Source organism: Piliocolobus tephrosceles, chromosome 6, assembly GCF_002776525.5.
Source record: "Piliocolobus tephrosceles isolate RC106 chromosome 6, ASM277652v3, whole genome shotgun sequence".
In the NCBI taxonomy this organism is placed as follows: Eukaryota; Metazoa; Chordata; class Mammalia; order Primates; family Cercopithecidae; genus Piliocolobus; species Piliocolobus tephrosceles.
This window is the reverse complement of record NC_045439.1, coordinates 101,515,970-101,533,195: the sequence shown is the minus strand read 5'-3', so window position 1 is coordinate 101,533,195 and position 17,226 is coordinate 101,515,970. Positions and strand designations below refer to the sequence as shown.

General features: G+C 44.5%; 1 protein-coding gene across 4 annotated transcripts in view; it reads left to right on the top strand.

Annotated features, from left to right (window-relative positions):
- Positions 1-17,226, top strand: part of ZNF609 (zinc finger protein 609) — a 240,215-nt gene that overhangs the window by 156,614 nt on the left and 66,375 nt on the right. For all 4 annotated transcript variants that reach the window (XM_023185282.3, XM_023185284.3, XM_023185283.3 and 1 more), the window contains one exon: positions 12,678-12,903. In XM_023185282.3, the coding sequence (XP_023041050.2) occupies positions 12,678-12,903 (226 nt within the window). The remainder of the gene's footprint in view (positions 1-12,677; positions 12,904-17,226) is intronic.

Genomic DNA, 17,226 nt, shown 5'->3' with positions numbered 1-17,226 from the left:
ACAATCTCGGCTCACTGCAACCTCTGCCTCCCAGGTTCAAGCAGTCCTCTGTCTCAGCCTCCTGAGTAGCTGAGATTATAGGCACCAGCCACCATGCCTGGCTTTTTTTTTTTTTTTTTTTTTTGTATTTTTTGTAGAGATGGGGTTTCACCATGTTGGCCAGGCTGGTCTTGAACTCCTGACCTCATGATCCGCCCACCTCAGCCTCCCAAAGTGCTGGGATTACAGGCATGAGCCACCGCCCTGGGCCTGTACTTGCATTTTCTAGTGCACAATGGGACAGCCTTCACTGCTGACCTTGACTAGGTACTGATTGGTTAAAGTTAAGTACTACATTAAGTCTTCTGTGAATAATAGAATATATAGCTTTTTTTCTTTTTTTTTTTCTTTTTTTTTTTTGAGACGGAGTCTCGCTCTGTCGCCCAGGCTGGAGTGCAGTGGCCAGATCCCAGCTCACTGCAAGCTCTGCCTCCCGGGTTTACGCCATTCTCCTGCCTCAGCCTCCCGAGTAGCTGGGACTACAGGCGCCTGCCACCTCTCCCGGCTAGTTTTTTGTATTTTTTTAGTAGAGACGGGGTTTCACTGTGTTAGCCAGGATGGTCTCGATCTCCTGACCTTGTGATCCGCCCGTCTCGGCCTCCCAAAGTGCTGGGATTACAGGCTTGAGCCACTGCGCCCGGCAGCTTTTTTTCTTTTCTTTTTATTTTTTTGAGATGGAGTTGCCCAGGCTGGAGCCCAGGCTGGAGCACAGTGGCACGCTCTTTGCAAACTGCAACCTCCGCCTCCCAGGTTCAACAGATTCTTCTGCCTCAGTCTTCCGAGTAGCTGGGACTACAGGTGCCCGCCACCACGCCCATCTAATTTTTTTTTTTTTTTTTTTTTTTTTTTGTATTTTTAGTAGAGAAGTGGTTTTACTGAGTTAGCCAGGATGTTCTTGATCTCCTGACCTTGTGATCCACCCACCTCGGCCTCCCAAAGTGCTGGGATTACAGGTGGGAGCCACCGCGCCCGGCCTATATATAGCTTCTAAGAACTGTTTAAAGACTGGTTATGTTGCCAGCTACTCTGTCCTTTTCTCTTTTTCTTCCTTGCCTCCTGCTATAAGATATTTTGGAAATTAACCAGATTTATAATCAAAGTTCTTTTTCAGGACAGCCTAAGTGAAATCTGGAAGCTCAGCAGTCCAGGAGCCTCTTTTTTTGTTGTTTTGTTGTTTTTTTGTTTTTTTTTTCCAAAGGCAGGGGAGAGGCAAGGTCCAAGCGTACTTACTGTTTGAAAAGGACCCACTGGGCATGGTGGCTCATGCCTGTAATCCCAGCACTTTGGGAGGCTGAGGCGGGCGGATCACTTGAGGTCAGGAGTTCAAGACCAGCCTGGCCATCATGGTGAAACCCTGTCTCTACTAAAAATACAGAAATTAGCCAGGTGTGGTGGCATGTACCTGTAATCCCAGCTACTCGGGAGGCTGAGGCAGGAGAATGGCTTGAACTGTGGAAGCAGAGGTTGCAGTGAACCAAGATCACGCCACTGCACTCCAGCCTGAGCAACAGAGTCAGACTCTGTCTAAAACACAGAAAAGAAAAAGACCTGAGGCCAGGCACAGGCCACGGCAGGTGGATCACAAGGTCAGGAGATCGAGACGACGGTGCAACCCCGTCTCTACTAAAAATACGAAAAATTAGCCGGGCGCGTTAGCAGGCACCTGTTGTCCCAGCTACTTGGGAGGCTGAGGCAGGAGAATGATGTGAACCCAGGAGGCAGAGCTTGCAGTGAGCTGAGATCGCGCCGCTTCACTCCAGCCTGGGCAACAGAGCGAGACTCCATCTCAAAAAAAAAAAAGAAAGAAAGAAAAAAAAAAAGACCAGCCTCGGAAACATGGCAAAACCTTGTCTCTACAAAAAATACAAAAGTTAGCTGGTCATGGTGGCATGCACCTGTAGTCCCAGCTACTTGAGAGGCTGAAGTGGGAGGATTGCTTGAGCCTGAGAGGTCAAGGCTGCAGTGAGCCATAATCACACGAGCCTGGAAGACAGAGTGAGACCCTGTCTCAGAAAAAACGAAGAAGAAGAAAGAAAAGGACTTGAATTTCCTCTACTTATAGTTAAATGTTGTATTGTTTTGGCATTTACTCAGGATATTCTGTTGAATTCTGACAAGAGCTTTGTGGAAAGGAGGCATTCAGATTTCTCCTTCCATCCTTAATTATCCCATGATATCCACCTGCCAGCCTCTCATTACAAGGAATTGCTGATTTTTCAGAATAAGCAAAAATCATCCTTATTTAAACTTACTTATTTTTTGAGACGGAATCTTGCACTGTCGCACAGGCTGGAGTGCAGTGGTGCAATCTCAGCTCACTGCAAGCTCCGCCTGCAGGGTTCAAGTGATTCTCCTGCCTCAGCCTCCTGAGTAGCTGGGACTACAGGGATGCGCCGCCATGCCAGGCTCATTTTTTGTATTTGTAGTAGAGACAAGGTTTCATCATGTTGGCCAGGCTGGTCTAACTCCTGACCTCGTGATCCGCCCGCCTCGACCTCCCAAAGTGCTGGGATTACAGGCGTGAGCTACCGCGCCCAGCCTAAACTTGTTCATTGAATGGAATTTTGTCTCAGAATTCCAGTCAACAGAAGGTGGCTCACATAATTGAGGATTTTTTTTTTTTTCCCCTGATTTTTGTTTTGAGACAGTCGTGCTCCATCACCCATGGGGGCTGAAGTACAAGAGTGCGATCTCAGCTCACTGCAACTTCTGCCTCCTGGGTTCAAGCAATTCTTGTGCGTCAGCCTCCGAAGTAGCTGGCATTACAGGCACCCACCACCATGCCTGACTAATTCTTTTTGTATTTTTAGTAGAGACGGGGTTTCACCATGTTGGCCAGGCTAGTCTCGAACTCCTGTCCTCAAGTGATCTGCCCACCTCAGACTCCCAAAGTGCTGGGATTACAGGCGTGAGCCATGTGCCCAGTCTTTTTTCTAGATAGATAGATAGATACATACATACTTACATATATACATACATACATAGAATTTTTTTTTTTTGAGACGGAATCTCTCTCTGTCACCCAGGCTGGAGTGGCGTGATCTTGGCTTACTGCAAGCTCTGCCTCCTAGGTTCATGCCATTCTCCTTCTTCAGCCTCCCGAGTAGCTGGGAATACAGGCACCTGCCATCATGCCCGACTAGTTGTTTTTTGTTTTTTGTTTTTTGTTTTCGTATTTTTAGTAGAGACGGGGTTTCACCGTGTTAGCCAGGATGGTCTTGACATCCTGACCTTGTGATCCGCCCACCTTGGCCTCCCAAAGTGCTGGCATTACAGACGTGAGCCACCGTGCCCGGCCTTTTCTGTATTTCAAGAGACAAAATAGGTAATAAGTAGATAAATGGGGTTTTATTTGCCATTCTTTTAAATAACCCACAATAAGAATTTGGTGAGCAAATTAAGTTTTATGTAATACCTTCGTGGATTATTTATATGTTTATCCATTAATCAGTGAGTATTCATTTTAATCCCTCTGCCCTGTGCACCTATATTACTGTTAATATTGCTGATGTTGAGTCACTGTAAAATCTCAAAGCACTTTTGGGATTATTGGTAAAGATAACATCTCGCTTTTTTTTTTTTTTTTAAGACAGAGTCTTGTTCTGTCACCCAGGTTGGAGCGTAGTGGCACAATCTCGACTCTCTGCAGCCTCTGTCTCCTGGGTTCAAGGGATTCTCCTGCCTCAGCCTCCTGAGTAGCTGGGATTGCAGGCACCCATCACCACACCTGGCTAATTTTTGTATTTTTAGTAGTGACGGGTTTTCACCTTGTTGGCCAGGCTGGTCTCAAACTCCTGACCTCGTGATCTGCCCGCCTCGGTCTCCCAAAGTGCTGAGATTACAGGTGTGAGCCACCACGCCTGGCCTGTTTTTTGTTTGTTTTTGTTTGTTTTTTTTAAGACAGTATCTCATTCTGTTGCCCAGGCTAGAGTACAGTGGTACTACCTTGGCTCACTGCAGCTTCAACCTTCTGGTTGCAATCCTCCCATCCTCTCAAGCAGTTCTTTCATCTCAGCCTCCTCAGCAGCTAAGACTACAGGTGCACACCACCATGCCTAGCTAGTTTTTGAATTCTTTTGTAGAGACAAGGTCTCTGTATGTTGCCCAGGCTGGTCTCAAACACCTGAGCTCAAGTGATCCTCTGTCCTTGGCCTCCCAAAGTGCTGGGATTACAGGTGTGAGCCACTGCCTCTATCTTGATAACGTCTTATCAACATAATGTATTTGATGACATCCTACTTTTTTTTTTTTTGTTTTTTTTTTGTTTTTTTTTTTCCAAGATGGAGGTTCACTCTTGTTGCCCTTGCTGTAGTGCAATAGCACAATCTCAGCTCACTGCAACCTCCGCCTCCTGGGTTCAAATGATTCTCCTGCCTCAGCCTCCCGAGTAGCTGGGATTACAGGCATGCACCGCCACGACTGGCTAATTTTTGTGTTTATAGTAGAGATGGGGTTTTCCCATGTTGGTCAGGCTGGTCTCGAACTCCTGACATCAGGTGATCCACCTGCCTCAGCCTCTTAAAGTACTGGGATTACAGGCGTGAGCCACTGTGCCCAGCCAGTGACATCTTACTTTCTACGGTCTTATCTGATAATTCTGAATAAATCTGAACATTCATGTAACCATCATCCCCAACTACCTTTTTATTTTTGGATAAAAGAAAGTTTCTTAGAACTACTGTTATCAGTAGAACTAACTTCCTTCCTGCGTTTTTGTCTGTGAAGGTGAAGATAAAGACTCACTGTGAAGGGGAGAAGGAAAGGTCTATCTCAAATATCTCTTCAGTGAATTTTCTTTCTTTTTTTTTTCAGATAAGGTCTCCCATTTTGTCACTCAGGCTGGAGCACAGTGGTGCAGTCATAGCTAACTGCTGCCTCGTCCTCCTGCCTCTCAGTCTCCCGAGTAGCTGGGACTACAGGGATGTGCCACCATACCCAGCTAATTTTTTATTTTTTGTAAAGATAGGCTTTTGCTGGCCAGGCACGGTGGCTCACACCTCTAATCCCAGCAGTTCGGGAGGCTGAGACGGGCGGATCACGAGGTCAGGAGATCGAGACCATCCTGGCTAACACAGTGAAACCCCGTCTCTACTAAAAATGAAAAAAAATTAGCTGGGTGTGGTGGTGGGTGCCTGTAGTCCCAGCTACTTGGGAGGCTGAGGCAGGAGAATGGCATGAACCCGGGAGGCGGAGCTTGCAGTGAGCCGAGATCAAGCCACTGCACTCCAGCCTGGATGACAGAGCAAGATTCTGTCTCAAAAAAGAAAAAAAAAAGATAGGCTTTTGCCATGTTGCCCAGGCTGGTCTAGAGCTCCTGAGCTCAAGCAGTCCTCCTGCCTTGGCCTCCCAGAATGCTGGGATTACAGGTATAAGCTATCACATTTGGCCTTCAGTGCATTTTCTACCCATAAAGTTATATTGCAGCCATGAAGATTTTTCTCCATCAGTGCCTCTCATCTGTGAGAGGCAGTTGAAGTAGGTATATTATTATAATTACTCATTGTGGGGAGATGAATGATGCTGGCCTTTCCCTATTCTCTCAAGTCCCCATTTCTGTGTCATCTGCCTATCAGCATTCAGATCCTTATATGTTACTAAACTGATCTCTTTTTTTTTTTTTTTGAGACGGAGTCTCACTCTGTCACCCAGGCTGGAATGCAGTGGCGCAATCTCTGCTCACTGCAAGCTCTGCCTCCCGGATTCACGCCATTCTCCTGCTTTAGCCTCCTGAGTAGCTGGGACTACAGGAGCTCGCCACCACGCCCGGCTAATTTTTTGTGTTTCTGGTAGAGACGGGGTTTCAGCATGTTAGCCAGGATGGTCTCAATCTCCTGACCTTGTGATCCGCCTGCCTTGACCTCCCAAAGTGCTGGGATTACAGGTGTAAGCTACCGCGCCTGGTCTTCTTTTTTTTTTGCACTCTGTTGCCCAGGATGGAGTACAATTGCGTAATCTCGGCTCACTGTAACCTCCGCCTCCTGGGTTCAAGCGATTCTCATGCCTCAGTGTTCGAAGTAGCTGGGATTACAGGTGCACACCACCATGCCCAGCTAATTTTTTATTTTTAGTAGAGATGGGGTTTCACCATGTTGGCCAGGCTGGTCTTGAACTCCTGGCCTCAGGTGATCCACCTGCCTTGGCCTCCCAAAGTGCTGGGATTACAGGCGTGAGCCACTGCGCCCGGCCTTAAACTGCTATCCAAAGGTCAATTGAGAAGTATCATTTTAGGATGGGCAACATAGGGAGACTCTTTCTCTACAAACTCTTTGTTTTTATTTTGTTGTTTTGTTTGTTTGTTTGTTTGTTTGTTTGTTTGGAGACAAAATTCCACTGTGTTGCCCAGGCTAGTCTCAAACTCCTGGACTCAAACAGTCCTCCCACTTCAGCTTCCCCAAGTGCTAGGATTACAGGCATGAGCTACCATTCCTGGCCAAAAAAAAAAAAAAAAAAGCCTAGCATGGTGGTGCACATGTAGTCCCAGCTACTTGGGAGGCTTCCGTGGGAAGATTGCTTGAGCCAGAGAGGTTGAAGCTGCAGTGAGCCATGATCACTGCACTGCACTCCAGCCTGGACGACATTGCGATACCCTGTCTCAAAGAAAAGAGAATTATCGCCAGGCACATCTGTAATCCCAGCATTTTGGGAGGCTGTGGCGGTTGGATCACCTGAGGTCAGGAGTTCGAGACCGGCCTGGCCAACATGATGAAACCTAGTCTCTACTAAAAATACAAAAAATAGCCAGGCATGGTGGTGGGAGCCCATAATCCCAGCTACTTGGGAGACTGAGGCAGGAGAATCGCCTGAACCTGGGAGGCGGAGATTGTAGTGAGCTGAGATCACGCCATTGCACTTCAGCCTGGGCAACAGGAGTGAAACTCCATCTCAAAAAACAAACAAACAAACAAAAATTATCATTAAAAGATAAAGGACATAAAGTGTTGGGAAACTCCAGAGATCTCCTCTTTAAATTCTCTATAAGTCTGTTTTCAAGCTTTTGATTGTTTTGTTATTTACCTCCCCAGTAAGCTGAGCCCTAGGAGCCATGATGGCACTTCTTAGCATTTCAAAGACTGAGAATTAGCCTAACTTTTGTTGGTGTAGTTATTAAGGCATCTAATTACCTTAACTTTTTAATATTCCTATTCCTTATTTTCCCTCTTGGCCCCAATCTCCTGACAATCCCTGCTTATATTTTAGGTATATGAGAAAGATGGCAAAATGAGTCCTTTTCTGATTTTTTTTTCCCTTTTTTGAGACAGCGTCTTGCTCTGTTGCACAGGCTAGAGTACAGTGGTGCGATCACAGTGCACTGCAGCCTTCACCCCCGGAGCTAAAATTTCCTCCTGAAATGGGCAAAGTTCCCTTGTCCCCCTCACAGGGCGTGCGATGGGAGTGTGGCTCACTTCTTCACTGCCTCACTGCTCAAACCTCTAGGGTAGCATAGAGACGTGCAGGCTGTGGGGTTCCAACCCTGGCAGTGTCTAGGGGTGAATGCTTAACAGCTGAAGCCCCAGTGGGTGTATGTTACAGGGTGCTCTTTTAGTTTAGCTGTCCTTAGGTGTTTTGTGTTAGCTCAGTTAGACCCCTGCCTTATCCCAAGAACAGAGGGCTTTCTGTATCCCAAGGTTCTTGTCTTGGTGTACTGGAAGAATCGGATCACATGTGGGCTTGGAGAATGAGTGTAAAGTTTTATTGAGTGGAAGTAATGCTCAGTAGATTGGGGAGCCAGAAGGGAGATGGTTTTCCCCTGGAGTTCGGCTACTTAGTGGCCCAGGCTCTTCTCCCACTGCCCCAGCCAAACTCTGCTTCATTCCACGGCCTGCCAGCATCTGTCGTGTGCTCTTCCACCGTCGTGTGCTTTCCTGCTGGCATGCTCCTCTCAACGCCCTCTCGAGGTCCAGCCGCTGTGTCTTCTTTTGCCAATGTGTTCCTCTAAAAGTCCAACTGCTTGTGTGTCTGTCTGCTAGGGTCTGGGGAGTTTTTATAGGCACAGGGAGGGGCCGTGGCAGACCAGAGTGGTCTTGGGAAATCCAGCGTTTGGGTGGGAAAACAAAAATGCCTATCTTCACCTAGGTCCATAGACACAGGCCCCAGATGGAGCCTTAGCCAGGGACCATGCCCTCCTCTACCCAGCACTTCCCTTACCCGCTTCCGTATCATTTAAAGGGACCATGTTCTTCTCTACCCAACACATCCCTATCACTCCTACCTCCGCCTCCCAAGTAGCTAGGACTGTAGATGTGTGCCAACACACCCAGCTAGTTTTTGTTTTGTTTTTAATGTTTTGTAAAAATTTTTTGTTTTAATTTTGTCTCACAGTGTTGTCCTGGCTGGTCTCAAACTCCTGGACTCAAGCACTCCGCCCACCTTGGCGTCCCAAAGTGCTGGGACTACAGGCTTGAGCCATTGCACCCAGCCCCCTTTTTCTGATTGTTATCTTCTCCTGGAAAGTGATAAATGAAGCTATGTTTGTTTCAGTGAATGATAGAATATGAAATCCTATAAAGCCACATAAGTTATTAGATGAATATCACAGAGAGCTTATTATGCACTATGGCTTAATGTTAGATTATAGATGTGACCAAATGGTAATTAACAGAGCTGGAACTGTAATTAAATACTATTGTGCTGCTCTGTGATCTCTCCTTAGATTTCTGTTGCAAAGTAAACGGAAAATGAACAGTTCAAACCCATAGGTGGATTTTGTCACTTCTCTCCATCCCCAAACATCTCTTTTAATTAACTAAGTAATTAAATAAAGTCATCTTCATACAACAGAGATACCAAACTCTGCCTAGTAACTCTAATCAGTAAGGGTAGTTTGATGCATACTTGTTAATGAGTTCCTCATGTATATGAGTCTGTTCTGTTATTCTTAGTGATCAGTTCGGCTAAAGTTTCTTCTCCTCAGTTATTCTATAGCGGGTATAATTTGGCAAACTGCTTGAATGCAACACTGATGTTTCCAATCTACATTTTAGGTATTGTTTTCCGGATTTCTCAGTGCAAAACTGGGGACTTCATTTTATCTAGAATGTATTAGCATATCTTTCTCCTAGCCTGCCAGGAGCACTGAATAACCTAGCAGGAAATGAAACTACTTCCAGAAAAGAGCTGTCCTCAGTGGCTAAGAGAAAGGGTGTATAGGTGTCTCCATGGGGTAAACTTCCTTCGGTGCCTAGGGTTGCTGTCTGAGCTGTGGAACGGGTTGGCAATAGGACATGTGCAAGGAAGGCAATCAGAAAGTTCACAGGAGTGACCTGGAAGGTTTAGGCCAATGTCTGTGTCCAGTAGGACCTTGCAGGAATTTCTCTTACGAGTAGAAGAAAGTATAGAAAAGAGAACAAACCCTAAGCAAACGAAGTACACATATAGGCTGTGAAACTGCTTCTGTCACAGTTCTTCCCCAAGAGAAAGAATAGATAAACAGAGGTGAGGCCAAGAGTAAAGATAATCTGTATACTCTGTCTCTAACTTTCCCTCTCTAGTGACTCTTGAGAGGGAAGAGCTCCTCTTCCAGCACTGCAGAGGAGTGAGTAGGGAGGCTCCAATTTACTTTTTCTGTGTTGTCTTTACCTTCACTTCTGTGCCTGGAAATTTTAAAGGATCTTTCCAGGATCTACCACACCCCAAGAAGGTTGGCAAATTAAATTATAAATGTCCATTTTCAAGAGAGCAAATATGCCTTTTGGCATTTGTCATAAATGTCAATGATTCATTATACAGGCTTCCACTTCCATTTCATTTCATGAAAAAGGTGGAGTTAGGGAAGTACAAGGGGTGTGTGTGTGAGACAAGCAGGATAAGGATGTCTTGGCAGCTCTTCAGGGACCAGAATTAATCATAATCAGTGTGTGAACATTCTGTGGACTCACAGTGATGATCTGCAAATAGTGATGACTTACTAAGCCAAGAAGTCAGAGCCAACTGTGGAGAATGGATCTGGTACCCAGACCTCAGCTTGTAGGCTAGTTGTCAAGGCGAGGAAGATGTTTGTCTCTGTGTGTGTTGTGGGAGGGAAATGGATTATAGATAGAATGATAGTCATGTAGTAAATTATTCCAGAATCAGAGTTTTGTTGCAGAACTATTTAGAAGCTTGGATTATGGATTCATGTATGATTTTCTCTGAATGTCTCTACTGAAGGACTACATTTAACCTAGATTAAGAAGTCCTCACAAAGGGAAGAGTCCCAAGGATTGGGAAAGTTCCAATCTTAGACTCTCATTTTCTAGGTCTGCTGATTAATATCATACTTAATCTTTGGAGGAAATAAGCCGGTGTGTGCATTGAGTGTCTTTGCATATGCAAGATATTATGCTTATTCAGGATTGGGGCATCAATCACTGGAGCATAATAGACTTTGTCAGCCTCATAAATTCTGGAATTTAAAGAGTTAAAGGATCACTGCCCACTTCATTATTTTTTCTTTTTTTTTTTTTTTTTTTTTTGAGATAGGGTTTCACTCTGTCACCCAGACTGGAGTACAGTGGTACAATCATAGGTCATTGTAGCCTCAGCCTCCTGGGCTTAAGTGGTTCTCCCACCTCAGCCTCTGGAGTAGCTGAGAATACAGGCATGTGCCACCACACACAGATACTTTTTTTATTTTTATTTTTTATAGAGGTGGGGTCTTGCTATGTTACCCAGGCTAGTCTTGAACTCCTGGCTACACGTGATCTTCCTCCCTAGGCCTCCCAAAACATTGGGACTACAGGCATGAACCACTGCACCTGACCCATCACAACTTTTATATTGTCTCTAGATGTGTTGCATTCTTCTTGGAACCTAACTAATTACATTGGTTTTTTTTCTTTTCTTTTCTTTTCTTTTTTTCTTTTTATTTTTATTTTGAGGACGGAGTCTTGCTCTGTCACCAGGCTGGAGTGCAGTGGCATGATCTCGGTTCACTGCAACCTCCGCCTCCCGGTTTCAAGCGATTCTCCTGCCTCAGCCTCCCACATAGCTGGGACTACAGGCACCTGCCACCACACCCGGGTAATTTTTTATTTTTAGTAGAGACGGGGTTTCAGCTTGTTAGCCAGGATGGTCTTGACCTCCTGACCTCGTGATCCGTCTGCCTTGGCCTCCCAAAGTGCTGGGATTGCAGGCATGAGCCACCGCACCTGGCCCAACTAATTACATTCTTGTGAGAGGTTCTGGTTTCTGGTTTTGGAGGCAGATTGCTTATTTATTTATTTCCTGGTTTTTTTTGTGGGGGGAAGGAGTCTTGCTCTGTCACCCAGGCTGGAATGCAATGGTGCGATCTCGGCTCACTGCAACCTCCGCCTCCCAGGTTCAAGCGATTCTCCTGCCTCAGGCTCCTGAATAGCTCAGATTACAGACGCCCGCCACTACGCCTGGCTAATTTTTGTATTTTTAGTAGAGACATGGTTTCACCATGTTAGTCAGGCTGGTCTCGAACTCTTGACCTCAGGTGATCTGCCCACCTCGGCCTCCCAAAGTGCTAGGATTATAAGTGTGAGCCACCGCGCCCAGCGTGTTTGACTATTTCTATCTTTGTGTACATAATCAACTACATCTTCAGACTGCTATTGATTGGCTTCTGGGTGGCAACAGCACCTCCTGTTTTTTTGTTTTGTTTTGTTTTGTTTTTTTGAGACGGAATCTCGCTCATCGCCCAGGCTGGAGTGCAGTGGTGCAATTTCGGCTCACTGCAAGCTCCACCTCCCGGGTTCACGCCATTGTCCTGCCTCAGCCTCCCAAGTAGCTGGAACTACAGGCGCCCACCACCACGCCTGGCTAATTTTTTGTATTTTTAGTAGAGACAGGGTTTCACGGTGTTAGCCAGGATGGTCTCAATCTCCTGACCTCGTGATCTGCCCATCTCAGCCTCCCAAAGTGCTGGGATTACAGGCGTGAGCCGCTGCACCCAGCGCACCTCCTGTTTCTTATAGATAAATTTGATGTTAGAATTATATTCCAAGATGCCATCCTCATTAAACAACCACTGTTACAGTCTCTAAGGGTTAGAAATTCCCACCAGGTTAATCCCAGCCCTGCTATAACTTTTAAGTAGATTCCTTCTAGCCAAAGATGTATTAAAGCACCTAGGATCATTAGGAATCATGGCATGCCTAGGATTTAGCTATTTCTTCCTCTCTTTATCCCCACCCAAATTCATGGATTTTATGCCAGACTAATGTACTGTTTGCTGAATGATAGATTGGTAGGAAGCATAGTGTGGTGGTAGCAGAACCTAGCTCAGATGCTGGGCCTTGTCTTTCTCATCAGTCTGTGTGCTCTGTTACTATTGAAATCTGGCCCTGATTCTCTTTCATTACAGACTTTTAAATGAGATGAGAAAAAATAGAACTTTTTAAAAAACAATTTTAGCCAAGTGTAGTGTATGAGGAAGATCATATTAATAAGAATCATTAATAAGATCATTATATGCTCATTAATAAGAGTTTCTCTTAGCACAGGATGCTCTCATCTAAACCACTAGATTTGTAGTGGTATCATAAGCCAGAACTTGAAAGGAAGAACCAAAGTCTTACTTATAGCCATCTGCACTCTGACAGGAATAGATATAGGACTAGATTAAATACAGAAAAGGTATTTCCTCTAAATGTTCTCCCTGCAACTCAGCTACTACTTTTTCTTCCCCCCCACAGATGGAGTCCCCTGTTTCCACACCAGCAGTGCTGCCAATACACCTTTTGGTGCCAGTGGTCAATAATGACATCTCATCTCCTTGTGAGCAGATCATGGTTCGTACCCGATCAGTTGGGGTCAACACATGTGATGTGGCTCTAGCCACAGAGCCTGAGTGCTTGGGCCCCTGTGAACCTGGAACTAGCGTCAACCTTGAAGGCATCGTGTGGCAGGAAACAGAAGATGGTAAGTGTGATATGTGACTTTTCCATCCCTTCTCAACCTGCTTCTGCAGGGGAGCCACCAGGGGCTTATTGTTGTAAATATTGCCAAGTGGTTATTAGAGTCTCAAGTGTCCACAGTCTGTGGGATATACCCACACAGAGGATTTTAGCAGACTTAGGAAAATTTCCCAGCTTCTAGAGATTGCCAATACCAGTTTTTTAGATTAATTATCTTCCCTTCATAACTATTAAACAGTGTTGATCCTGGTACTTAAGCAGTCATGTGATAGGTGTTGGGGAGGTAATTCAAACTGTATCTGTATTCTCCATATCCTTTCTATTATTTTGTATGGGAGAGTTAGATTATAAATTAAATTTGAGGTCAGGCCTGAAGAGAAAAAGTAATAAAAGGGCAGCTGAGGGAGTCAAGGGGATGGAGAATAGTCACTCTTAAATTGACTTAATGTTGGCTCATTGCATATGCAGCTCTTGCCTTTTTTAACACCTATAGGTACAGCCAGCTCACTCTTCCCACTGATTGCCTCATTGCCCAGCCACCCACACCACTTCATGTATCTGTCACTTGGTACAGATTTTATAGGCTGAGGCAACGGGGAAATGTTTAGATGGTCTTATTTTCAGGCATCCACTAAGCAGTTGACTCACTGTAGGTTGCTGCTGCCCAAGGCATCCAGACTTCTTGCATGTTCCATTTGCCCCTGAGAATGGAATGTCTTCTGTTTTCGAAATTCATGAACCTGAAAAAATGAAAGGAAGTGTAAAGGGACTTAATGGGGTATTTCAGATCTTTTGGTAACATCTGGTGGCAATTTGATTTTTGCATATTCTTTTTATAAAGAATCCAAGTCCTTGTCAGAGTATATGTGGTTAGAGAGGCTGGGCCTCAGAGTCCCATCATGTCTCTGCATCAGTAACCAGACTTTCAAACTATCCTCACTCTGAAGAGTTTAGAGACCCAGAGGAGCGCAGCTAATCATCTCTGATTATCACAGAGCTATTTTGTCAGTCTGCCCCTGGAAATTCAGGCATTTCATTCTAACAAAAGTCTGTTCCCCTGAATATTTTGTTGTCATTCAGTATTTATTTAAAATTTACCATGCAATAGGTGCTGATGTGTTACAGGTTAAGAACTCTGTGTTCTTGTCAGTCTCATCATTAGGGATATAATACATCTTCAGCTTTCAGAATAACATTGCTAATGGGTTTTATTGTGTGCCTGAGTGGTAGATGCTGATGCAGAGAAGGTAGAGAGAGAGTTTAACTCTAGAGGTTAACTCTGGATATATGTATAAAATATACAATCTGAAAATCACAAAGTGGCTATCTGATATTTAAAATGTCATCTGCTTATGGACAAATGTCTGAATAGTCACAGACTCTGTTGAAATGACAGACATATCCGGACCATATCTCTGTGCCACCAAGCAACCTTCAAGGCCTCTTGCTTCAGTATATCGAAGATAGAATAAATCAATTTCCTTCCTATTTGTTCTGCTTGTCTTTATGATGGTGACTCTTTTCCAAGAACAAGATGCTTTTTTTTATGTGAACCTAACAAAAACTTTGAGAGAGTGAGGCTAGTGCTTTCACTCTCCTGAGGACAGTGAATACCTTTTTATCTGAGGATCCCTTCCTGCCAGGGCAAGATTAACACATAATTTTTTTAAATTATTTTTTGTAAATCATTTGCTCTGAAAGGCTCTCAGGTTTGTCAGGTTGTCACAGGCAGCCTATTATTACCAAGTTCCCCTGTTATGTACTCTTTTTTTTATTTTTTTTTGAGACAGAGTCTCACTCTGTCACCCAGGCTGGAGTGCAGTGGCGCGATCTTGGGTCACTGCAACCTCTGCCTCCCGGGTTCAAGCGATTCTTCTCTCTCAGCTTCTTGAGTAGCTGGGACTACAGGCACGCACCACCATGCCTAGCCCATTTTTGTATTTTTGGTAGAGACGGGGTTTCACCATGCTGGCCAGGCTGGTCTTGATCTCCTGACCTTGTGATCCGCCTGCCTCAGCCTCCCAAAGTGCTGGGATTACAGGTGTGAGCTACCGTGCCCAGTCCAGTATGTACTCTTAAGGTACTCTGTACTTTATTTCATAGCACACATCACAGTTTGCAACTTTATCATTTTATGATTTTTCTCTTAATGTGAATCTCTTCTACTGTGTTCAAAGTTCTGAGATCAGGCAGTCTGTTTTGCTCACCATTGTATTCAAGGTACTTAACATAGGTGGCAACTGATACCTATAGTAGTAGACAGTCAAAAATACTGTTTGAGGCCAGGTGCAGTTTATCACCTGATGTCAGGAGTTCAAGACCAGCCTGGCCCACATGGCGAAACCCCATCTCTACTAAAAATACAAAAAAATAGCTGGGTGTGGTGGCATGCCCCTGTAATCCCAGCTACTTGGGAGGCTGAGGCAGGAGAATCGCTTGAACCCTGGAGGTGGAGGTTGCAGTGAGCCGAGATCGCACCATTGCACTCCGGCCTGGGTGGCAGAGGAAGAAAAAAAAAGAAAGAAAAATATATTTGTTTGAATGAAGGAATGCTTGCATCTATGTTATTGTCGTTTCTGGATCTATCTTAATATATCTCTAGAGGATATTAAAATATTGCTTGAACTTAGGAATGGTGTCAAAATACTTCCCAAAAATCTAAATCTTCTCTGAAACTCAGAATAAATACTGCTTTCACCAGGTTTGAGATCCGTCTCGTTGTCTAAATCTGTAAGATTTTTAATCCTACTTTTAATACCAGGTTTTCTCCCACTTACTGTATTTCAAGGCTTAGCTCTCTTCTTTATTTTTTCTTTCATCCCAAGGGAAAGAGAACTGTCTGCAATAATATACTCATCTTTTCTTTGCTTTCTGGTCACCCCAGAGGGCCTTCACCTGAACTGTCAGTTGACGAAGGTCTGAATTGGGATCACAGTTGGTTCACATTCCTTTTCATCTTCAGGTAACAGAGATTTCCTGCAAAGATCATTCTCTGAAGATCTGTAAGATCCAGTATACCGAGTCAGTCCTCAAGTTAATCCTAAGAACTATATACAGATACTTTTTAAACAATTCTTCCAGACTTCTAGGTTTTTTGTCTGCCTCTCAACATTTTGTACTTCTGTCTGTCTCTTTGTCCAGCAAACTACACTGTCTTCAAACAGAAAAGTCCTTACGGCTCAGAGAGAAGCTGTGAATGCTTGGCCTCTGAGGGGAATGGAGGACACTGAGGTCCCTGTAGAACTGAGCCACCTTGCTGAGAACAGGTGTAGGAGTCATGGCCTCAATTATTCCTAGTTTCTTTGCCTACTTGTCCTACAGTGTTACTTCTTTCTTTCCTCTTCTCTCCCTGTCACTCACTTTAAACCTTGGATGCATTTTCAAATTCCTGCAGATTCCATTTCTTTTTAGGCTGTTCATAATTCAGTAAGCACTGCGAAGATCCTACTTGACTAGATTAAACCATGGAACTGTTGAGAAGACCCAAGTGTAACGTAGAATTTTTTTGTTTGTTTGTTTTTGAGACATCCTCAGCACTACATAAGGGCCAGTTCCACTGGATTTTGCTTTATCTCACCTCACTTCAAATCAAAATACTGAATACCTCTGAGGCGAGCGGATCACTTGAGATCAGGAGTTTGAGACCAGCCTGGCCAACATGGCAAAACCCCGTCTCTACTAAAAATGCAAAAATTAGCCTGTAATCCCAGCTACTTGGGAGGCTGAGGGAGGGGAGTCGCTTGGACCCAGGAGGTGGAGGTTGCAGTGAGCCGAGATTGTGCCACTGCACTCCAGCCTGGGCAACAGAGTGAGACTTCATCTCACAGAAAAAGAAAAAAAAAAACTACCAAGTCTATTCTGGGTTCACAAGGCCTAACTCTAATCTGGGATCCTGAAAAAATGCATAAGAAGCCTTAAAGCAGACTATGTACTTTTAGGGACACAAAATTGCTTACTGGCTTGTGCGGTATTTTAAAGAAAGGCAAGGCTGACTTTAGGTAAGAGTTCTAGGAGATGCTATAGGTTCTCCTTTTTGGATAGTAGCACTAACCCAAAGTCCAATACCAGTGATGTAGTTTACTTTGGCAAATGTGCTTTATGGAAGAATTTATGGTATAGTGGAAGGAGCACTGGAGTAAAAATCTGAAGACTTCTATATCTCTGCCACTATCGTTATGACCTTGGAAAAATCCCTTAATTTTCTGGGCCTTAGTTACCTCTTAAGTTGAACTAGGTGACCAATTAGGACCTGTCAGTTCTTTTTTCTTTCTTTCTTTCTTTCTTTCTTTCTTTCTTTCTTTCTTTCTTTCTTTCTTTCTTTCTTTCT